A 25,281-nucleotide genomic window follows, 5' to 3' on the forward strand; every position below is an offset into this window, starting at 1 on the left:
GCATGGATGGGTGGCCGTGACTGAGGCCTGTGAGCATTGAACGTGGTGCAAGATATAAATACCTTAAACCCGGATAGAATTTGTCTTCGATGTCTGTTCCTAGGCCCAATGCGATTGGCTGGTCTCGACAGCTGTGGTCTCCCTAAATTGAGAGTCTGAGCAGTGGGAGAGGGACTGCCAAGGAGGTAGAATCACTTAGATTTGAGATAGCTTGGTAGAAGGAGAAATGCCTTAAATGGGGGCCCCAACAGTAAATGTAGGAGGGTATGCTGTGCAGATAGAGAAATGCTTTTTTTCTCTGACCGAAATTGTGGAATCTTTAACATTTTGCTTTGATTCTTTTAAACTGTTAAAGGTTTCTTTTGTACTATAACTTGCTTTTAGTTTGAAACCAATAAAACTTTTTTAAAAAAAAGTAGGAAAACACCTAGCTTTGAGAATGTGTCCTAAGGTGGGGACCCATGAGTTCATGAAATGGTACTTAACGGATGGAGTACAGCAGTGATAGGACGTTTACTTACTAGCTAGTAACCTTGGTAATCAATGTTATGAAGCTGAGAGAGGCAGCAGGGATTTCCGGAATACAGTAATTGCTGGATTCCGGACAAAGACCTCTCGTGTCAGTCGATGATGGTTGACGGTGGGCTTCTCAGGTGTACACAGGCAAACACACGGACTGGTGCTGCTGCTTCAGGAGCTGCCCTTTGCCTTGGGGCCCTTAGCTGATGGGGCTGCAGGGGCTGCCCTGGGGGTCATTCTCAAGGGGTTACTCAAGTCAATCAGGGCTTTGGGGCGGGCGACTATGGGAACAGGAAGTGTGTCAGGCTGCCACCTGGGACGGGGCTAGTGAACAAAGGGACACCTGACTGCCTCAGCCAATTGCTAAAGGGCTGGGTGGGGAAAGTAAAAAAGCCAGAAACCACCAAAGGACTACAGCACCAAGCCAGGCCACTCCACAGGCAGATCATCACAGAAAACGGGTTGGGAGTCAAAGGGAAACCACACATACGTTTCTCCATATAGTTCGCTGAAATATTTTATCCAACTTGCTTCTGGTACATTTGCTGTCATGGCATCTTGAGTCTGGGGCTGTGCGTCGAGTAGTGTCCATAGCTGTCTCGTATTCCGGTTGCTCATGGCGTGTAGCATATTCTCTGCATCGGCTTGGAGCATCATCGCCTCATTATTTTTCATCCAGGTTCTATGTTGTTGTTTGGCCCATTTGACTTTTAAGGCCGAGTCTTTTGTATTCTCTTTCTTTATTCCCTTTATTACGTGTCTCAGATCTTTCTTTTTTTGTGCAACTTTCAGATTATATGCATGTTGGTGGTTCTGTGAAGTTTTTTGGGTTCTTTTTGTCTCTTTCTTATATGGGAGAAGGAGCCAAGCATAGTTAATTTTTTGATTGTCTTCCAAGTTTGATTTAGTCATAGCGTCTGGAAGCTTTCTCACATTCTGTTGGCTGATCCTTAGTCTGCTCATTCCTGTGTTTATCTCCATACTAGGCAGAAGACAGGTTGCTTTCTTCATGGCCCAAGGTTCAAAATTCTTTTCAATATGTAATGGTCACTGTTTGGGTTTTTGAGATTGATGGAAAATGTTATCTCTTCGTGTATCTCTTTTGACATATAGATGTAGTCTATTATTGCCGTTTCTTTGCCCATTGCCCAGGTTTCAATCATGCGTCTCCCTGTGTTCTTCATGCAGTCTGATCTCAGCAATTGTCTGTTTGCAATTTATTTGTTCCATTTTCTTGCTCTATTTTTTAAAGCAATGTAATTTAATGGATTGCCTTCTCTGTTGAACACGCAAATGATTAATTCTGTACTTGGTTCTTTTATCTTTGCTTGGTCAATTGTTGAAAATACTAATCTATGAAGAGTTATTTTATTGCATTGGGATTCCAATATAAGTTCATTCATTACCTACTCCACCTGCGCCCCTTACCTTGTCCACTCAATCTGCTCCCTTTATTACCTTACCGGCATCTGCTATGTGTCCCAGCCACTGCATTGGCCGATAAGGTTGCTTAAAACATTCACAACAGTACACCACCTTTAGTCGGACCTATGTACTCTACATTCTGGTAGACATCTCTACTATCCACTCTCCTCATAGACAAATCACATTTATGTGTTCGTTACTAATGCATTTGAACTTGTGCCTCTCTGCATTTTAATCGACTGCCTTTTTGGCTCCCTCTGCTAAAATCGAATCTAGGTATGTTTGGATTATGTATTTGAACTTGTGCCTTTCTGCATCTTAATCAACTGCCTTTTTGGCTCCCTCTGCTAAAATCGAATCTAGGTATCTAGGTATCTAGGGATCTAAGTATCTGTACCTTAATACACTGCTACCGCGATTACTGCTGCCTTACTTTCTGTGCACGCCACTGCATCTACGGTGGTCATTGTTACTATTGTTTAACATTGTGTGCAATTGCCTACAACAGCACCTCTACCTCAAACACCCTTTTTGTAGATCTGGCAGGCATCTGCTTTTAGACTGTATCAGGCCAACATGCCCTCCACCCTCACTACTCTGTTTGCAAGAATACTGCCCACCCTCCTCTACCTCACATGGCACACCGGTGGGACAACACCCAATTACACCACCGCCTCCCTCCATTACCCCAATCTTCACAACACCATGACTATGCCGTCCACTGCTCACCACACCAACCCTTACCTCAACAACCCAGCCTTATGGCTCCAACACTTTGCTTCCAGACCTTCACCAAACATACCATGTTCCATCACCCTGAGAAATGCCAGACTTGGCTCGTGACTCACGCACGCCTCCCATCACTCTGTGCGTCTTAACAAACAGCCTCTGACCACCACCGCATCTACACACTTGAAAAACCCATCATCACCTCACCCCAACCTCCCTAAAACTAGCAATATTAAGGGTGCATTAATCAATGTCAGATCAATCACGGCTCACGCTCTAGAAGTGGCTGACCCAATTCTTACCCTCGACCTCGACACCGAAACTTGGCTTCACGCAGCCTCTGGCCCACTACTCTCCCTTGCCATACCTCCAGGTTACAACATTATCAGACACGATCGTAACTCTAACCAGTCCAAAGGTGGTGGCATTGCCATCATCCATAAAAATGCTCTAAACTTCCACCTCTCCTCTGTGCATCACTTTTCCTCTATGGAAGCACTGACAGCCAAACTAGCCGTCACTCCTAACCAGTCTATCACCTTCCATCTACTTTACCGGCCACCTGGGCCGCTATCCACCTTCGCTGAGGACCTCTCCAACATCATCACTCATAACACCAAAACCAAATCCCAAGCTTCGATATTAGGGGACTTTAACCTGGGCCTCACTGATCCCAATGACACTGCTGCCATGACTATTGATAATATGCTTATGAATGCAGGATTCATACAGCTTATCAACCAACCTACCCACTTTAAGGGCAGAACCCTCGACTGGTTAGCCTCCCACAATTGTCCTATCCATATCATCTCTAACCAACAGTATGCATGGACTGACCACAACTTAATTACATTTAACATTCAGTCCATACCTGCCAGCCTCTCTCCTACCATTGCACCGGCTACTGCCACCCGCAATAAACGTGACATCACTTGTGACAGACTCCTCCCCCTCCTCCTCCCGGCTCTCAATGACCAGGTTCGCTCATGCTCCGACCCCACGGCTATGGTTGACACCTTTAACCTTGCTATTCAAAAAGCCTTAGATATCATCGCCCCATCCAAATTGAGAAAACCCAAACCTTGAGCCCACCTGAACTCTTGGTTTACACCCCAGCTCAGAACCCTGCGCAAAGAAAAACAAATTGCGGAATCACATTGGAAAAGCAACCAGTCCGCAGCCAACAAATCGTGCCTCCTCCTGGCCACCCTTAACTACAAGGAAGCCATATTCCAGGCTTAAAAAGACACTTACAATAAACGTATCGAACAAGCCAAATCCAACACCAAAGAATTGTTTAGAATCCTAAAAGAACTTGAAACCCCTGTCACTGCACCAGACACTTGCATCAAAGATAGCACTTGGTGTACCAAAATCCAAGAGGCTCTCCTCAGCAAAATTGCCACCCTCCAAATTAAAATCAATAACAAACAATCAAGCCTACAATCCAACCCACAACCCAACCCTATCCCCACCCTTAACCACCCCATCCCCACCCTTAACCACCCCATCCCAGACTCTCTGACTCCTTTTAGCTTCTCTCCACTCTCCATTTCCGAAGTGGAAAAGATCATCACCAGCCTTAAACCGACCAATTGCCAAGGCGACCTCTGCCCGGCAGCTATAATCAAGGAAGCAGCTCATGACCTAGCGCCATTCATTACTACGCTCATCAAAACTACCCTGGACGCTAGTATACCCACAAACTACAGGCCAATCACCACGGTCCCGTTTTTACAAAAAACCCTCGACCGTGCAGCATATTTACAAATTCAAGATTACCTTGAATCTAACAAACTCTTGGGACTTAGGCAATCAGGGTTCCGGCCACGTCACGGCACTGAAACTGCCCTCATAGATTTAAAAACACAATTGAAGATCTAAAAGACAAAGGCAAACTTGCTCTCTTACTCCTCTTGGACCTTTCGGCGGCCTTTGATCTCGTCAATCATGAAATCCTCTGCCACCACCTTAAATCAGCTGCACACTTCTCCAATAAAGCTACAACCTGGAATAGCTCCTTTTTAGACAATAGATCTATGCTCGTGTTCTCTCCACTAGCAGCCGCCCCACCTGCACCTGTCTCCTGTGGCGTGCCACAAGGATCTTGTGTTTCACCCACGTTGTATAACGTGTTCACCAAACCTCTCTTCGATATCTTGGACTATCTGGTGTCACTTACACCAACTACGCCGACGACACCCAGATACTAATCCCTATCTCAGGTGACTACACGGCTGACTCCCTCGCTATCAATGTCATCTACCAGGTCATCCAGGCGTGGATGGCTCAACACGGACTCTGTCTTAATGATGAAAAGACTGAGCTCCTTATTCTTGGTTCTCCACAAAAACTTACCAAACTCGACCCTGCGTTCAAGTCCTTCATCATCGATGGGAATATTATCCCAACCGCCAAGGTCACAAAAACCCTAGGGATCTACAGTGACTCGACCCTATCCCTGACCAGACAAACTAATTCAGTCTCTTCCGCAGTGGCATATATCTGCAAGCTCAGCCTGTCGCCCTTTCCTCTCCGCAACCAATTGTGTCACCTTGGCTAGAACTATTGTATTATCCAAGATTGATTACTGCAATGCACTGTACCTAGGCACCAATTGCTGCAACCTAAACAAGTTGCAAATTGTCCAAAACAATGCTATTAGAGCTGCCCTCAACATTCCCAGGCGCCAACACATATCCGACACCAGATGCAATATTTGCTGGCTCTCAGTCCCACACCGTATCTCCCTGAAAACCCTGGCTCTTACCCACAAATGCCTTCATAACCAAGCTCCCTGCTACCTGGCTAACCGATTTGCCCTCCACAACTCCATTAGACCCCGCAGAATGGCTCATTTCAACTGCCTTGAGGTTCCACTTTTCAATCTCCAAAGATCATGTGGAATTAGCTTCCCTATCTTGGCAGCTAAACTCTGGAACACGCTTCCTAATGAGCTTAGAGCAGAACCCTCATTCCCGAGATTCAAACCCCTTACGAAAACCTGGCTGGCCGCCCAGGACATTTAGCTCTGGGTTCTCTGCTTAATTTGTACATGTATATATAATCTGCTTGTCCTCTCATTGCTATTATCATACCTGTAAATTCTGTATTATATGTGTAAACTTTGCAATTATGGTTCTGTCTGTTTTTCCTATGTTGTAACTAAGTGATTCGCCCGGTTGTCCCTGGGCCTGGTGCGCTATACAAATAAATGAAATACAAATACAAATACAAATATGCACCAGTTGAGGTTTTTCCCCCCGCTTCTATTGAGATTGGTCTTGGGTTGGGTGTTGTTTAAGTTTATTGTGGTGGCCTGGATCCAGGGGAGGATGTTTTCCGACTTGATTATTTCCATATTTGCAGTGCATTTCAGCATAGTCAATAGTCCTGCTGATAGACAGCCTTTTTCCCTTTGTATCGCAGGGTTCATCAATGTCGTATATCCGTCGCATATAGGTTGTTCTGTTATCCAGGATTCCTGTATGCAAACTATATCACAGTCATTTAGTGTTTCTCCCTTATCTCTAAACAAATGCTTGTGTCCGCGTGTGTTCCAGGAGCATATTGAGAGCGATGCCGTCCTTCGGTTCTTTCGTTGTTATCCTTGGTTATAATGGCTTTCATAGTCACTTGCACCTGAATTGTTGAATTGTCTCCATATTCCTTTTTCTCTCCTTGATTCCTGCCACTTCCTCTGTATTTCTTCATCTGTTCCATTACCATTAGTCTTGCCCCTTGTATGAGTCTCCTTATGTATGTTCAAGTTTTCTTTTCCGCTATTAAATTCACTGTTCTTCTGTGGCAGCATTACTTGGCTATCGGACTTCGTTCGCTGTTTCCCAACTTTGGCCTCTTTAAATTCTGGTAGCGCTAGACTAAAGCCTAGTTGTTTTAGAGTCTACTCATTTTGGATCATCTTTGTTAATGCTTTTTTGTTGGCAAATTCAATCCATACTTGATCAGTTGTTATCTCGTCTGTGAATTCAATGGTATGGATATCTCTTGTCGATAATTCCTTCATGTCCGGTATCACGTTCATCAACCTTAGTATGTTTGTACGGTTCAAAATCAAGTTGTCGTTTTGTTTCGTTATTCTTTGTAGTTTTATCTTGTGCTGAGGACTTTTTGCTTTTTTGTATGGGTCAATAAATGTCGGCAGTTGTATTTTTATTTCAGCATCTCTCTCTAGAGAATCTCGCCCTTCGCGTCTCTTTCTCTTCTGCATAACGGGAGTTTCACATTCGTCTGGACTGCTCTTTTCGTCGCACGTACTATTCTCCTCTGTTGCTCTGGATTCATTTTCTAGATCTTCTTGTGCTTGTGTTGCATCCTGTCTTTCGTCATTTGATATTTCTTCAAGTGAAAAATCGTATAGTTTTGAATCATACATGTCTTTCATCGTAATGATCTATGGTGATCAAGGACTCTTGGGTCATTTGGATTTGTGCTTCTTCTGAAAGGGCAACAATTTCATCTTCATGTACTGACATCTCCATCAGTTCTTCCATTAGTTTTTCTTCACTGTTAGCTTCAATCGTTGGGGGTTCTATTTTCTTCGTCGTTTCCCCTTTTTCCATTTTTTGTGGCGACTTTAGATTTGGCGCTTTCTTTGATTTTTTTCCCATCATCTTCTGTTCCGGGAATTTTTAGGTTTCTCAGGAACGCACGTGAGCCTACTTGTCTTTTTTTTTTGCTGTACGTACTTTTTTTTGTTTTTCTTCTCCAGTCTTCTTTTTGCTTCCTTTACTGAAAATGTCATAATTTTCTGATTTCCCCCAGTTGTCTTTTGGGGGATCCGCTGTCAAGCTTGAAGGCTCAGTCAAATCAATTAAATTTCCCACGTGGTTAATGAGCGGGGTGTTTTGTGCGGCCGTTTCTGAATCTTCGTCTGGAGCTGTATTTTCTGTTTCTTTTTGCTCTTTGTTATATGGCTTGTTATTGTTTGTTCTTGTATTCCCTCGTTCCTGGATTGTTGTCTCTGGGTTTTCTTTCGGTCATCATCATGATCAGCGCATGCGTTAAGTCAGATTTTTCAGCGCGTTCACTCCTTGCAATATCGATTAGCCTTGCTTGCCATATCTGACTGGCATTTGCTTCTATGTCTAGTCGTTCCTGTAATTTCTTCATATATGTGTCTTGATGTGTTTGTTTCGAATGTATTAATGCTAGTAAGGTCGCTTGGTCCTTTATTGTCTCAGTTAGAGCTTCTTGCAATTTCATGTATGGGATTAGTGATTGCGTTGTTGTCGTGATTAGCATGTTTTGAAGGTTCAGCATTGATGTTGGGATTGAGGCCATTTCATGAGTATGTCCCTTCTCACATCCGCATATATTTGGCGTGGATGATTCTTCTGGATAGAATGATATGTTATTATTTTTTTTAAAAGGTTCCTCTGTGAAAAGGCTGCCTCTGATCTGATGTTCTTTGTGTTCTTTCTCCATTCTTTTCTTACTTTCATGTGTTTCTTGGGCACTGTGAATCATCGCAGCTGTTGGATTATGCTGCTGCTTGTTACCAAATACCTCTTTCCTTTTTTCGTGACTCTTCATAAGGTTTTCAATTTCCGCTATGTCCAATGATAAACGTGCAGCGTTAGGATTTGTTTGCTGGTTTTCTTTGTTCAACATCGTATGCTCTCATACAGTGATTGCCATTTTCGTCTTGCTTTTTTGGCTTTCTGTTGTTGTGTTAATTCCTCCTCTTCATCCTTTTGTGCTATCTGATGTTTCCATGTTTCTTTTCCATCTTTCTGTCCATCAATTGCGACTTTTGTTTTCCTTTCTTGTCTGTCCCTTTCTGTGTCCGTTTGGACTTCATTATTTGTTGCCATGCAGTTGTTTTGTTCCTCAGTTGTTGAGGGTTTATCTTTATAGTCCAGTTTTCTGTTTTCAGTCGCTATATATTGTCTCTGCTCAATTAACTCTCTTTTTCCCTCTGTATTCTTGAGATCCTGTGCTTCATGTTTGATTGTTCCACGGTTTAAGGTGGTCTCACTTTTTTCTGTTGTACAGGGCTGATTTTCTCTTCCATGGACTTTACTCTTGTTTCTTTGTTTCCTATGGGTGTACTTTTGATGGAGTTCTTGCCATTAAGGTTTTGTGGCGTGCTTTGTTTCAGGTCTTTGTTTTCACATTCCTTATCAGTGTTGCCAATGTCCGATATTGAATTGTCGCTTACTTCGCCATGGCTTTTGCCCTGTTTTTTATTGCCTTTATTCTTCATGTTAGGAGTGCCCGTGTTCTTTGTTTGCAGTCTGGTTTGTGGAGGGGTCATTTCCTGGGCTAATGGCCAGCAGGTTTGGTGCTAGGTTGCGCGTTATGAATATTGCTGCTTGTAAGGAGGTGGATCAAAGGCCGAAGAGGCCCGCAGTCTCCACCTGTATGCAGGCTTGAGTAGTGTCTTTCTGATAATGTGCTTGGGTGCACTTTCTTGTTGATGCCGTGGATCAAATGCCGAATGGGCCTGCAGTATCCACCTGTATGCAGGCTTGAGTAAGTGGCTTTCTGATAATGAGCTTGAGAGCACTTTCTTGTTGATGCCGTGGATCAAAGGCCGAATAGGCCCGCAGTCTCCACCTGTATGCAGGCTTAAGTAGTGGCTTTCTGGTAATGTGCTTGAGGGCACTTTCTTGTTGCTGCCGTGGATCAAAGGCCGAAAAAGCCTGCAGTCTCGACCTGAATGCAGGCTTGATTCGTGGCAGTCTAAGTCTATGCTCAGGTTCACGTGCTTGTTGGTGCTGCTTCACAATTGGTGGATCAAAGGTCTAGAAGCCTGCAGTCTCCACCAGAATGTTAACATATTATCTCCAGAGGCATGAGTGCTCAATTTCCCTATTGGATTAATGATCTCTAGGGAGATCGGGTCTGTTTTCCGTCTTTGTAGTTATACAAACGTGCTAGGAGAATAAGTTAGTTGTTCCTTCTTTGCACGTTAAAGCTGGGTTTGTTACAGAGATGGTTCCTAATGTTTAATTTCAACATGTGATGAGTACAATACAACAAATTACAGCTTCTGCCTCTTACTCCAACGTGCATTTCCAGGGGTTGCAAAGGGCTCCTGTTACCAATATAACAACAAAGGAGTGTGAATGAACTGAGCTAACGGACGCTAAAAGAAATGCTTATAAAATTAATTAATTACAAGAGCTGGATCTCCATTTGCAGACGCCATGGAAATGGAAGAGTTCCTCCAAATGGAGCCCCGCCATCCATAACCCTGGTGGCCATCTTGGCACAGTATTTTCTTTCAATGAACGGGACACTGCGCGCGTCCCGTTCTTTAGACGAAAATACTTTTTAACAACCCAGGTTACCGCTTTGGTAACAAGGGGTACTAATAGCTTTAATACCTCATTCCAAGGGCTGGAACAGGGGGTAACGTCCCAGTGCCCTCTTTACCCCTTGGAACAGGGTGTTAATGCTATATTCATCACCACCTTTGCCTCCACTTAAGTCTCGAATATCATAACATGAGTACTTTGCTGCTACTGTCCCATGTCGTCTAGATTTCTATTTTGACAGAGCACCAGACACAGCAGTCGATTTTTTGGGCCAGAGAATGTCTTTCTTCCAGGGGTCATCTAGTGCCATTTTGTATTTAAATTGCTCTTTCTATCATCAGCAAATTCACTTTATTTTACAGTCATGTCTTGCAGCCATGCATTGTACACATACAGATATAACATTTAAAACAGATTAATGTATAATTAAAAATAGCTCAAATCAAATGTAGCATAAAATCCATTTAACAATACATACAATAATATAAAATATTATACAGCGCAATTTCGAAAAGTTTAATTCACAAGCTTTTCTGAAAAAATACTTATCAAAAATTGATTACACTTTTGCAGCTATTGATTTTAAATTGTTCTATTTACAATGTAGTTTTTTAAAGTTTGAATGGTAAGGTTAGGTGAGCCTCTGCTTGCAATCTGTAGAGTTACTGATGTGCACTAAAAGATGCCTGATGCCTCTTACCTTATCTGAGATTTTCACAAAGAGGCTGAAGCCTTCCGGGGACTTCAGTAATAGTCTAGTAGCAATGTCCTGGCAGAAGTCTTTGGCTTTAGTGCTCGACTCAACTTCAAATGCCTGCAAACACAAACTCGAGAGTTAGCATCTGGGCCATATCTCTTCCCGATCATGTCTTTAACCTTCCCATTCATGTCGTCAATGCCAGCCACTCATCTTCACATTTAAACCTTACATAGAGAAGAGGCAACATCAGTCTAAAATTCTGTCTCCAATCCTCAGTTGTACAAGGCCAACCGTTTGGGATTAGCAGTTAATTCAGACTGAATATACTCACTTGCCGTTACAAGCTGCTAATACAATCCACGATAGATGTTATAGAAGAATTTAGGGATGGCTTGCAAATTTAGCCTGCACAACTATATGGTTGCCTTTAACACCATTCACCATCAATTGTCTATTAAATGTACGTTCAAAGGTCCTCAAGATACCAGCTTAAAATATGAAGCAACATCAAGGATGGCCAGGCACTGTAGTGATAACTGAAATGATGACGTTCATCTGTTCACAAGACAGTGTCAAAAAAGTTGCCCACCAATAAACGTATATTTTGAAAGATCTCTAACCCTGTTGTTGAAAGGATAATTCATGTGCCTATCTGACCTCAGTAACTTCTTAGACACCCCAATTTGCATTTCACCACATTCTTTTAAGGACACCATTGTTGCTGGCAACACTTTAATGAATCCTTCTTGCCCCATCTGTGGTCAATAATGGCTCTTAATTATCTTCAAACTGATAATGAGATGTGTAGGCATTAGGAACCAACAGTGACCTGACAATAAGGCAAAAAGGTTGCTGGAGGAGCGAGAGGGACTCATGCTCACAAACCATGTTCCTTTGTGTTTGGGGAACAAACAAGTTGTCTGTTCTGTGAACATTCCTAAGGAATTAGATAAACCTAACACTGGTTTAACAAGTAACTGGGCACATGAACCCTAGTGATGATGCTATTGAACCCGGCACAACTTTCCTGTCTGCAAGTGCTTTGTTCTTGAAGCAAGCCATATCTCTACCCTTCAGGGCTTCCCATGTGATAAAGTTACCTTCCTGAAGAACGTCACCTAATGTGTGAATCCCTAGTTTCTGAAAGTGTTGTTGAGAGATGTTCTCACGTGTGAGAAGCATGTCACTTATCCGATACAAGGCTAACTTAGGGAAGAACCAAACCTCCTGTGCAGTTTCGTGCCGTAGCTTGTCCCACGCTTTGTAGGGACAAGCTACGGCACGATAGCTACAGGTTGTACCTCAGACTTATCCTCCCCAGTTGTGGAGCCCCAGAGTAGGCCTTTCATATTATTTGGGTGAGTGGTTACCTTTACTAGTAGGATATGCGGGAGTTTGGACATTGGCGACCACCACTATATTGGCCCTCATTACGACCCTGGCGGAATTCGGAAAACGATGGCGGAAATGCAATACCGCCATCGAATAGCGCTCGGTGCGACTATGACCCGTCACCGCAAAGTACGATGCCATTAGCGACACCGTAGTGAACGCCAACGCTAACTGCACCAAGCACGCGCGTGCGCGCCATGCCAAACCGTAAACACCACCATGGCGCAACGGTACGCCAATTCCGACCCTAGCGGACACGTACCTAACGCCATCAAGCATGGCGGAATGCACCATTCCGCCATGGTGAGAAGTACGGCATCGCGAATCAACCGTAAACGGCCCCACTGAGTGCCCGTACACCGCTCCCTGCCCACAAAGTACAACTCCCCGTAGGTGCAACGAAGCCACAATGCAACCAGTGAAATGTACAAGTCACCCATGCATGCCAACGAACAATAGAAACACAACAGGGGCCAATGGGAGCTGCAGGGCACAGATGGCACGAATACAGAAGCCATCCCAATGGACATGACCACAGTCCCCCACCAAGAAACGCACGCAAACACAGGCACCTGTGACCAGCAATATTCCGAAAATCACATCATTCCACCAGTCCACCTGGCTGACCGGCATCTGTTACACAAAACCCAATCCCCCGCCCCTGAGCATGACAACATTCAAACTGTCATATTGGCAGCCCCCATCCCTGACCTCACGGGCTTCGTAGGCAAACGCGCCCAGTACAGTACCACGCAACTAAACTCCGAAGCTGGAACCCAGTGCAGATCTCCTCACAATACATCGCCCCCCAAATAGGCATATGCCACATCACTTGCAAAGAAGAACGCTACACGGGCCAAATCAGAATAGAAATTTAATGCACATCAAAATCACCAAGCCCATACAGCCATCAGGCCATGAACTCCAAAACACATTTCACCATTGTGGGCTGCATCCGCAAGAAATGACCAGCCACTACTTGTGTGACGCCCTGTTCCCTCATGGTACACAGAGCCACATTCACGTACGAAAAGGCAACATGGAAGCGCACAGAACCGCAGGGCCGAAATGTTGCTCCGAGCCACCAGTACTGCGTAAGGGCATGTGGCCCATTGGCGATCGTCCCATAAGATCGTAATGCTGCTCCACTGATTAACACGAAGCAGCAGGTGTCGGGAGTAAAACCCATCTGCAGGAGTGGCATACAGATGGCAGTGGCAAAAGGGGAGGAGATACCTGTCAACCAAAAGAAAAGAAAAAGAACAGAATGGCCATCAGTACTACATTCCAACAACTCACTGCAATGATCACACTAAATCCACAGCCACATGCATGCTAGCCCACTCCAAAGGTCCATCACCACCCAAAAACCACTTGCGACTCATAACTATCTATATCGAGGTGTAAACACCATCACAAACGAGTGTACCTGTGCATGCGCCTGTGAAAACAGAATCCATCTGATGGGATTGGTAACGTGCATGGACACAAGTGTCTGAGGGCGCGTCGAGACAGGGAGGGCTCAACAAGGCCAGATAGACGATGGTCCCACTATGGCAGCCCTGCATCACATAGCGTAGGGGAGGCGGATAGATCCCAAGAAGCCCTGTACATGGCAAACTCTGTATCAAATCACCTGCCCATGCATCCATTCATCATTCCCTCATCCCGGGATTAAAACGCCTGAATATTTACTCACATAACATTAGAAATATCCATTGAGTCTGTGCGATATGCAGCCTGCAAAATCCACAGTGCCCCAGCCCGTAATTCCAGTGTAGTGAAGTAACATGTATTTGGGAACGTCCTGCCTTATCGTCCACTACGCTATTGCGCATCCCATACTATTCATATCAATCATTGCATACTCGCCATGGCCCCTGTCCCAAGGACATTGAACAATAGAACGTTATATTTGCAGTCAGACCTGTGGGCATCTCCTCGCCGCTAGCTGAAAACCGAAAGCGCCGCCCTTCGAATTCCTCATTTGCAACATCACGTCGAAGAGGCATATGTGGCCGTTTGAAAACACTAATTAATCCATCGAGTGCGGCTGTGTGTGAAAATGGCAACTGCCTTCACCCACGAATGGGACGCCCCGCCCGTCGTTGCAACTCGGTACAGTGATGAATGAGGGCCCACCGTTACTCGAGTACTACGTTCCACTGACCCTTCACAACTCTGTTCGCGACTGCACAGATAGTATGTGAAACAATGGGACCACAGCAGAATGAACATATCAACCAATGTTACACGGCCATCGGGTACAAATACATGATTGCAATAGCAAGATGCCATTCCACGAATTGCAGCGTTGTGCGCGGGACGTGCTCGGCCAAAGGGGAGAGCAGTTTGCACAGGTGGAATGAATCACCACAGGTGGAGGCCATTCAGCCTGAAAACACATAAATTGCACAGCCAGTCTCCTCCCACAACCACACCGAAATGCTACCGGCAGGACTCGCGATGTTGGCCCTGGGGGACCTGATAGCACTGCAAGTACTCCAACTCCAAGAAGAAGATGAACACCAACTACAACCGGTCGCACGGAGGAGACGCAGGAGGAGGAGGAGGCCAAGGCAGGGCCAGCAAGGGCCGCCAGCACAGCCACTACCACCACGCAGGCAGCCCGCAATCCCACGCCTCCGAGCACATCCGTTCAACCTCACTGATGAGCAGATCCACACCCTCTACCGTCTGGACCGGGACACCATAGCCGCCATTGTGGACATGACACAGGCTGACCTTGTCAGCATGATAGATAGCCCAACCGCCATCCCACCCCTACTGAAGGTGGTGTCTGTACTCCACTTCCTGGCCACAGGCACCTACCAGCACACAGTCGGACAGTTGCATGGCATTTCTCAGCCACTGTTCTCACGGACACTATTGCAAGTGCTCGATGCCCTCCTGCAGCACGCAGACGACTACATCTCCCTACCACGCTCGGAGCAGGAAATTACCAACACAAAAGTGGGATTCCATGCACTTGCCGGCATACCGGGTTGCATTGGTGCCATCGACTGCACCCATGTGGAATTGGTCGTCCCACATGCCATGGAGGCCCAGTACCGCAACCGAAAACAATTTCATTCTCTGAATGTACAAATGGTGTGTGACTCCAACAGGATCATTACACATTGTTGTGCCCGATTCCCTGGATCAACCCATGATTCTATGGTCTTGAGGAACTCTACAATACCACGCTACATGGAGCGACACGCAGGGAACAGATCCTGGCTACTCGGTGAGTCTCATTACATGCATGATAATGTGGGGTATGTGATTCGGCAATGACCTGGCAGGAAGGGGGGGGGGGTGTGCGTACGTAGCAATGGCATTCCACATCATACGTTTCTCGTCCACATACAGGTGATGCTGGATATCCACTGAAGAGATGGCTCCTCACACCAGTCCGGAACCCACGGGACCAGCATGAGGAGGACTACAACCATGCCCACTCACGTACCCGTGTAGTCATTGAACAGGCATTCGGCCTACTGAAGGGTCGTTTCCGCTGCCTCAGCAGGTCTGGCGGGGCACTCCTGTACCGCCATGAGAAGGTTGCAAAGATGGTGATGGCATGTGTCATGCTCCACAACATGTGCGTACGTAGAAATGTGCCCATGCCCCCTGACGCAGAACTGCAAGCACCTGATGATGGTCATGATGAGGGTGGGGATGTGGCAGCACCTCAAGGAGTCTGCGAGGCACCGGAGGGCCGTGACATTCGTCAGCATCTCATTGATGTATGCTTCTAGCACTCACGCCTGGTGGCTGATACATGGACACGGGACTCGTGGCACTGTGTGTGTCTGGGACATGCACAATATGGACTGTACGCCTATGATGGCCTAGTACACAAAGATCAATGTCCACATATCTCATTGGTTGATCGTGCACTTTTTATGGCATATGTGATATCATGTTGTACACCCTATCGACCCGCCACCCAAGTGAGCCCAACACACCCCCTCCACCCTCCTACCTCCCCCCCGAACACCAGTGTCCAAAGATGCTCATTGTCAGTGGGCAGTCGCTATTGCAAGCCCCCTCTGCGGGTATCAGGGGCACCCCTGCCTGTGGAGCGCAGGTTCCTCCCAGATCTACGTTGGAGGCTGCCCTGGACGGAACTTGCAACGGATGATGTCTCTGCCTGCTCACGTCCATGCATGTCCCTAAGGGTTTGCGAGAGCTCAGTGAGCACACGGCGCACTGCGGCAAGTTCGGCACATACGTCCTTGGACGTCGCATGCAGTTCCCCCCTCAGGCTCTCGGTGCTTCTCTCCATTTGTGCCCTTAGTGTCTCTGTACCTCTCTCCATTTCTGCCCTAAGTGTCTCAGTTGATGTTTCTATGTCTGCCTTAGTGCCCCCACATTCATCGGCATGGTCCTTGAGGAGCGTGGCCAGTTGCTGCTGTTGCACGATTAACTGGTCGAGGGACTGTTGCCTCTGCTGGGCCATGGCCATTTGCGGGGGTGTCACAGAGGGGCTGTTGTCCTCATGTTGCCTTGCCACAGGGCTTGTGGGGGATGGCCAGTCGTCGTCTTGTGGGTGCCCCTGCGTGGTATCCTCATGTTGTACGGGATGGGACAGACAGGGGGATTGGGACAGGTCATGGATGGATCTGACTTCGACATCCCCGTCTTCTGTGTCGGAGCATGCTGCCATCAATGGGGTGTCACCTATGGTGCTGCTGCCACCGGAGGCAGTGCCTTCTGTGGCATCCGTTGGGGGGACCTGTGGTGGTGGTGTTGTGGGCATGCTGGCTGCTGGGGTGCCTGTTGATGTTCCCTCCTCTGTGCTGCCACCTGATTTGTGCTGCTGCCGTGTCTTGATGCGTGCAGCTGAGGTGGAGGGTCTTTGGCCGTTGGTCTTGGCCCTCTTTGCAGGTGTGCTGGTAGGGGTGTCCTGAAGCTCGTCGTTTGGATCGGACCCTGTGGTGGAGTAAAGGAGGGCGAGGGTTATTGATGGGTCTGTGGGAATTGGAATGGCATTGTATCACATGCATTGGAGTGGTACCTGAGGGTGATTTGGGTCGGGGCCTTGGAGGTGCTTTCATTTGTGTGTGGAGTGAGGGTGCAGTTGTTTGGCAGCCTGCAGTTAGGGTGTGCCTGCTGCACGTGTAGTGCGTGTTTTAGGGGTTTTTAATTATTTATGTATTTATTGTGGGTTTTAACGTGCGCTATCAGGCCGATGTGTGTGGACGTTCTCCTGGACATGTGTTTCTGTTGCACTATGTGGACGCATGGTACTTCACATGGATGGACTTTGTGGATTTGGCATTGTTTTATTTGGCCCACCTACCTGAATCTTCGGATGTCTGCACTCCTTTCTCCATCCCTCCGACTCCCTCTATGCTCTCCATTCCGATGGTGGAGGCACAGATTTCTTCCCAGGGGGTCAACTTGATGGGTGATTCAGGACCTCCCCCGGTGGCTGTGGCAATGTTGCGGTTGGCAGAGAGTATGCTGCGGACGCGTATCCGCAGGTCGTCCCATCGCTTACGGCATTGGTGCGGGGTGCGGTCCCCACCGCACTTACCCGCTGTGCCACCAGAGCCCATATGGCCTTCTTGTTTGCAAGTGCCGTCCTGGTCATTTGCGTGCAGAAGACGACGGCAGCATTCTCCTGGAGGGTCTCTGTTAGCACGGTGAGTTCCTCACGGGAGAAGTGGACCTGCCGCTTGCGGTCGCACGCTTTCTTCGCTACTTTTCCCATTTTTCTTGGTTTCGCTAGGGTGGATGACGGGTTGGGGTGTGTCTCAGGGTAGTGATTTTAGTGGTTGTGTGGTTTTAGTGGTTTTATAGGTGTACGGCGGGATGTTTCCCGTTCCGGGCCCATGTTTTAACTTCCGTTTCCGTATATTTCCGGTCACCGTACTTTCCGGTAGGCGCACACTGCGGTGTCCGCTGTGATGGGTGGCGGTATTGCACCTAGGGCGCCGTACGGCGGCGGTGTGGGCCGTTTTGGGGTCATTTCCGCCATCGCGGACTTTGCACTTCCGCCATGCCGTGGTGCTCGTGCCCGATGGGTCGGAATGGGCCGCACTTTGCTCCTTCGTGCAATGGCGGAAACGCTATTTACGCTGTGGCGGTCCGGTCAGTCACTTTCCGCCAGGGTCGTAATGAGGGCCATTGAGTACTGAATCTGGGCCGCCAGGCAGGAAGTGTGACCACAGGTCAGGGTATTCCAGGCCGCAAGGTCAGGGTGTCATAGGAGACCCTAGCCTGTGCACCCGCCCAAACGAGGCGAATCATAAAACTCCTGAATCCGGACCAAAATATGGGTGGGCGCCTGACAGGGACGTTATTAAAAATTTCGAGAAGTTTTGGAAGAATTACCATCTTTGCCAGTGACATCCGGGCCGCTTGGAAAATGGGCAAGAGGATCCACGTGTCCACCCAGTGTTCTAGTTTTTCCAGGGTTTCTATGTAATTGACTTTATACAGTTCCATCGGAGAAGGTGTCACTAGTATACCCAAATATCGGTGCCCCAGCGAAAGGCTTTGCCAATATCGTAGCGGACTATGCCCGGCCTCAGGGGGAGTACTTCAGATTTAGACCAGTTAATCTTCAGACCTGAAAGGTCTCCAATCCAGGCTATTTCCTCCACCAAAGGTGGTAGATTATGTTTGGGGTGTTTCACGTACAGCATCATATCATCTGCATAGAGGGAGATTGTAGAGGAATGAGAATACATTTTGACCCCTCTAGGAGTGTGGTATTCCCGTATGGTGCAGGTCAGCGGTTTAATCGACATCGTAAAAATTATGGGGTGCAGGGGGCAGCCCTGGTGAGTGCCCGGAGTTGGGAGGATATAATCGGATACCATGCGGTTAGTGGATATTTTTGCCTTCAGCGCTGTGTACAATAATTGTACCAATTGGAGAAAAGATGTTCCAATTTCCAATACCCAGACGCCAAAAAACTTTTAAAAAAAAATGGCCATTCTACTGAATCAAAGGCTTTCTCCGCATCTAACGCTGCTACTACTATTGGGGTCTCGGGGGTTCACACTATGCAAGAGAGAAAATAAATGGTGCAAAAGTTATTCTGGGTGGAGCTGCCTGGGATGAAGCCAGCCTGGTCAGGGAGGACCAGTGCCGCCATATGAGGTAAGAGCCTGTCAGCCAGGATCTTCGCTAGGATCTTATTGTCCATGTTGACTAGGGATAATGGCCTATATGTGGCGCATTTACAGGAATCCTTGGAGGGTTTCAGCAGTAAGGTGACAAGGGCAGTCCTTGTGGATTCAGGAAGCACACCCAGTGATCTGGCAGCTTCCCACATATCGCGTAGATGGAGAATCAAAAGATTGGCATATGCTTTATATAATTCTGCTGTAATCCCATCTAAACCTGCTGCTTTTCCGTTCGGGAGAGAGAAAATCACTTTGTGGAACCCTTCGTCCGTGGGGGGAGTCATTCAGGGGCATCCCTAGAGCGCGTTCTAGCCAGCCCAAGGCTACCCTGTCCAGGTATTGCATAATTGAATTGTGTCCAGACTGTGTCTGGGAGGTATAAAGTCTCTCATAGTAATCCCAGAACATGGTATTGATTCCCGTGCAGTCTTTCATTGAGTTTCCCTCTGAGTCTTCAGTTTCCATTATAGGTTCCAACTGACACTCGTGTTTGATTGCCCAGGCCAGAGTCCGGCTCAGGCAGTCTCCCTTGGCATATGAAGCAGCCACAATGGGGTCGCCTAAGTACCACGCCTCTCTAGCTGTAAAATGGGATATTTCTTCTCTGGCTGTTTGGAGTAAGGACTGCACTTCCTGGGAGTCATTAAGGCCTTGTTCTACCTCTAAATTTTGTATCTCATGTTCAAGGGAGGATATGGAGTTACGTATGGATTCAAGACACCACCCTCCTTTGTCAGGCAGCATCCTTTAAAATATACTTTAAAGGCTTCCGTAGGGTCTGATACTGAGCCCACATTTACTCCAAAAAATGTTTGAATATCCCGCTCAAAATACTGCGTCTTCCAGAGTGAGAGCTCTGAAACGCCATTGCATGTATCTAGGAGGCCGAGTCGGACTTAGAAATCCTACTAGCACTGGGGAGTGGTCGGATAGAGTTCGGTGGAGTATCTGGGCACTCGTGATATCACGGGCAAAGTCAGATGTCACCATAAATTATAAATTACTCACCGTAGTGACTAGTCCCCTTTCCTCCATGCTGCATGGGGCGTCCATTCCAAGGGACGGGAGACGGAACCGTTTTCACTAGAAAAAACCTTTTTTGCCTTTACATTTTGAGGCGCGCAGGGGTGCGGCCCAGAGAGTATGCGCTGCCCTGACTCCACCCTCCGGCGCCACACCTCAGTCCCAAATGATGCGTCGACAATAGATTTAACATTGCCTAATGACACCAGTATTATTAGGGGGGAGGTTGGCGGGATGTATGGAGGAAAGGGGACTAAAGACTAAGAGTATGTTAGTCACTACGGTGAGTAATTTATAATTACTCTTACGTCCCGTCCCCTTTCCTCCATACTGCATGGGCGATTACAACTGAATTTAGCCCCAGGGTGGAGAGGAAACCCTCCTTAATCAAATAAGTTCCTGAGAACTCCCTGTCCGAAAGCCGCATCAGATCTAGAGCCGACATCCAAACAGTAATGCTTGCAGAAAGCCAACGCAGTGGGCCAAGTGGCCGCCCTGCTTGTGACTTACCAAGGGACATGGCGCTGGAATGCGATGGCCGTTGCCTTGGCCATGACTGCGTGGGCGTGCATGTTGGCCGGAAGCGGCTTGTGCTGGCCCTCATACGCTTCTTTGATGCCCGAGACCATGCAGTGGGATATGGTGGCCTTGGAGGCCTGATAGCCTGGTCTTGATTCTCCGAAAGTGACGAACAGGGTATCCGATTTACGGAAGCCCCTGGTCCTGTCCAAGTAAAATTTCAGGGCACACCTGACATCCGGGAAGTGCAGCACTCTCTGTGCTTCGTCCTTGGGATCGGCAAAAAACGTAGGAAAGATTGTTTCCTCGTTCAAGTGGAAAGCAGACGGCACCTTGGACAGAAATGCTGGGTGTTTCCGCAGGATTACTTTGTCCTTGTGAAAAGCAGTGTATGGTCCCGAGGCGACCAGTGCCTGGATTTCGCTGACTCTACGAGCCGAGGTGAGGCCGACTAGTAAGGCTGTCTTGATGGTGACCAGCCTGATGTCCGGGGACGCCATTGGCTCGAATGGTTTTTGCGCCAGAGCGCCCAAGACTGTGTTGAGGTCCCACACCGGGTGCGGCCTCCTGATGGGCGGGTAGAGCCTTGCGAGCCCCGTCATATGTTTCTTGATGATAGGATTGAAGGAGGAGAAGATCCACTCCTCAGAGTTCCTGTAAGCTCTGATGGCAGCGAGGTATGTACTACGGCAAGTGTCAACCTGCACACCAGAGTGGGAAAGGTGCCCCGAGAAGGAGAGCAGGTCGTCGAAAGTACATGCCAAGGGATCGATTTCTTTGGAGTCTACCCAGTGGCGGAATCTGGTCCATTTGCTTTTATACTGGGCCCTGGAAGCCTTGCTCCTAACGCCCTGTATGATTTCCAGATTAGCCTGTGAGAGGCTGAGGTGCCGCAGATTTACCTGCTCAGGCGCCACACTGAGAGGGCTAGTTTCTGTGGCACGGGGTGGATGACTCTGCCCCCCTGCTGTGCCAGATGTGTTGGACCCGTGGGGAGATTAATCGGGGGCATCTGCGAGAGGCTGAGCAGCTCTGAAAACCATGGCCTGGCCGGCCACCATGGAGTTATTAGAATGATGTAGAGCTGGCGAGACTCCTTGATTTTGCAAATTACTCTGTGAATCAGCGGCGTGGGTGGGAAGGCGTAAGCCTTCATGCCGTTCCACTGAAGCTGAAATGCGTCGCCCAGGAGTCAGGGCCCTGTCCCTGCCAGGAGGCGAACTGAGGGCACTTCTTGTTGTGCCAAGTGGTAAAGAGATCCACCTGAGTATGACCCCACCTGTTGAAGATCTCCTGAATAACGAGGTTGTTTAGCTGCCACTCGTAATTGCCTGTCTGCCTACAGGTTGCATTCCCCTGGGAGGTGGACAGCCGTGAGGTAGATGTCATTTCCAGGGTCCTCTCCCACATGCTGATTGCCAGTCTGCACAGAGGAGGGGATCTTTTGCCTCCCTGCTAGTTGACATAGTACATGCTGGTCGAGTTGTCTGTCTGGATGAGGACAACCTTGCCCCAGAGAAGTGGTAGGAATGCCCTAAGCGCTGGCCAGATGGCGTTCAGCTCTATCCAATTCATGTGGTATTCCTGCTCCTATCGATTCTAGGTGCCGTGGACGGAGAGATCGTCCATGGTGGCTCTCCAGCCCTCGAGCGAGGAATCCGTGGTGACGGGGGTCTGCGGGGAGGGTGGCCGAAAGGGCTTGCCCGTCCGTAGGTTGCAGTCCCTGGACCACCTTGTTAGGTCCGGGTGGAGGAACTGAGAAACGTTGATCATCTCGGATTGAGAGCCCTGCTCCTGGTTCCATGAGGCCGCGAAGTGCAGCTGAATCCTCCTCATCCTCAATCTTGTGTGCGGAACGGCTAGAAGGACCGCCGCCAATAGACCCAGGAGATGTTGGTACCACCATGCCGAGGTCATCTCTCTGCTGAGGAAGTGGGTGGTGGCCCTCCTGATGGCCGAGATCTTGTCCTCCGACGGAAATACCTTCTCGGAGTATCGGGATCCTCCTCCTCATCCGTATCCTGTGGATCAGGAGGATCCTGAGGAGGAGTAGTTGGCGCCGGAGGCTGGAGTACAGGGACCGCGGCCGGAGGCTGCGGAGGCTGGTATGGAGCCGCCTGAGGAATCGGCTGGGGAGCCGGAGGCAGTGGCTGCGCTCGGGTCGGGGGCACCGGTGGAGGCGCTTGTGGTGCCGCTAGCATCGTAGGGAGGACTTCCCTGATGGCATCCTCGAGGATAACCCCGATCCAAGGTGACTTCATGAGGCCAAGGAACCTCTCGAAGAACCCCTCTTCACTGGCCGTAGAGGTGGCAGGGGGGACTGATGGGGTAGACGGGAGTTGCTGGAGCCGCTGCATACCCTTCCCATATGGATGCAGTGGGAAGCTGCCCTGCGCATAAGAGGGAAATGCTGTAGGCCACATACCTGGTTGAGGCCAGTCCCACCTTGACACTCGTTGTTTGTCAAATTCCTGGAATGGCGTCGGACGGGTGCCTCTGTCTGGCGTGACGGCCATCTTGTCGAGCTGCCTGCCACGTGCCTGCAACGTGTTGCTCGGCTCGCTGGGCCCAGCCTCCTCCAAGACTCTTGCATGTGAATCACAAGGCCTACCCTGCTCCTCGGGCCTAGACACCAAACCCAGGAGTGCTGGTGAATTTGGCCCGTGCCCGTCGACGTGGAAAAGGGGACTGGGGTGTGGCGCCAGAGGGCGGAGTCAGGGCAGTGCATGCTTGTTGGGCCGCACCCCTACGCGCCTCTAAATTTAAAAGGGAAGAAGGTTTTTTCTGGTGAAAAAGGTTCAGTCTACCGTCCCTTGGAAGGGATGCCCCATGCAGTACGGAGGAAAGGGGATGGGACGTAAGAGTACATAATCCTTAAGGGGCTGCCATGGACCCCTGAGTAGTATGAGTATTCCGTGGTTGTGTGGTGTAGTAGTTGCCAGGAGTCGTGGAGGTCAAGATATCCGGCCATGGTTGCCCATTTCTGAGCTGCTTTCGGGAGGGAGAGTAGGGCCGAGGAGGATCTATCTAAATCCAGGGAAATGGCTACATTGAAGTCTCCCGCCCACGTGACCTCGTAGGTTGGGAATGTATATAGGTGGGCACAGCACTGAGCAAATTCTGGATTGTCATTATTTGGGGCATATATGTTCATCATGAGAACGCACCAGCCCGCTATTTCCCCTGCACGCAGTAAGTAACGTCCCTTTTCATTCCCAATTTGTGTATGCAGTTTGAATCCTAGTGATTGATGAATGTAAGTGGCTACGCCACGGGAGTGTGTCGAATAGGATGAGCCGTATCTATGTACATCCCATCCCGCTAGGTTGGGAAGTTTATTATCCTGTGCCAGGTGAGTCTCATGTAGGCATAGGATGTTTGCCCCGTGGTTTTTTGCATAGTTTGAGATCAGCCGTACTTTCTTCCCATTAGTAAAAACCTGTATGTTCCAGGATAAAAATGTCAAGTTCATGTTGTGTCCTCGAGTTGCATCAGGAGTTCCCATGGTGTGAGTTAATCATATACTCCTGTAAGTGATCGTACAATTTCCCTGAACCACGTAGGATGTATTTAAACGGGGTGAACTTCTGCTGCATCAAAGTGCTGACTATAATCGCATGCTCCATAGGTCAGCACAACGTATCCCCCCAACCCGAACAAAGAACATGTTCAACATGCAAATGAAACCCAGGTTCCCTACCTCCCACCTCCCATGACGGAAACAGCAATTTACCAGCCCCTTAGTCTCCACACCCACCCCATACATACCCCCAAAAGCAATAAATGAAAACAGTGAAAACATTTACCATCAGGCAAGGGGAGCTAGCGGTGGCCGGGATCGCTCCATGTGACACAGGCCGGATACTGCATTTGTTGCTTTGTTATCACTGAATAGAGGGTTCTGTGTACCTTACTTCCAGTATTTAAGATTGTGTTCACCCCCTTGGATTGGGCGCCGTGAGGAAAGAGCATTAGCAGATTTATGCCTTGAGGTAGGTTGCTAGGGAGATCTACGGGGTGAGCCTCCTGTCTCCGGGAATTCCCTTGCAAAGCGATCTGAGGCCCCCAGGGATGTAAAGAAGGTCACCCTGCCATTATGGACCACCCTGAGCTTGGCCCAGAACAGCATAGAGTAGCCTAACTCCTTTTTTCTTAGGATCTTTTTTACTGCTTGGAATGTTTTCCTTAGGTCCTGTACTTGCAGGCTAAAGTCGGAATAGAGACGAATGGTGGGCGAGCCCCAAAGTAACTCCTCCTTTTTTCGGCGGCACGAAGTAGAAAATCTCTTTCCTGGTAGCTGAACATTCTAGCTATGATTGCTCTTTCCGGTGCCCCTGGGGGGCAGGGGTGATTTGCTGCCAGAGATCTGTGAGCATGCTCCACCATAAACATGTTTGTGACTGGCGGGTTATCCAGGACCTCCATAAGTAGTTTCTCAGTGAAAGACTCCATATTGTCTACAGGGGTAGATTTGGATACTCCTGTTATTCAGATATTTTTCCTCCTGGATCTCCCTTCGAGGTCTTCATTCTTGGCTACCACT

General features: G+C 48.2%; 1 protein-coding gene across 6 annotated transcripts in view; it reads right to left on the reverse strand.

The window, feature by feature from the left end:
- Positions 1-25,281, reverse strand: part of MYO7A (myosin VIIA) — a 1,239,317-nt gene that overhangs the window by 47,437 nt on the left and 1,166,599 nt on the right. For all 6 annotated transcript variants that reach the window (XM_069640000.1, XM_069639997.1, XM_069640001.1 and 3 more), the window contains one exon: positions 10,660-10,773. In XM_069640000.1, the coding sequence (XP_069496101.1) occupies positions 10,660-10,773 (114 nt within the window). The remainder of the gene's footprint in view (positions 1-10,659; positions 10,774-25,281) is intronic.

The sequence above is a fragment of the Ambystoma mexicanum genome, chromosome 7q, assembly GCF_040938575.1.
Source record: "Ambystoma mexicanum isolate Mex_15411 chromosome 7q, UKY_AmexF1_1, whole genome shotgun sequence".
Taxonomy (NCBI): Eukaryota; Metazoa; Chordata; class Amphibia; order Caudata; family Ambystomatidae; genus Ambystoma; species Ambystoma mexicanum.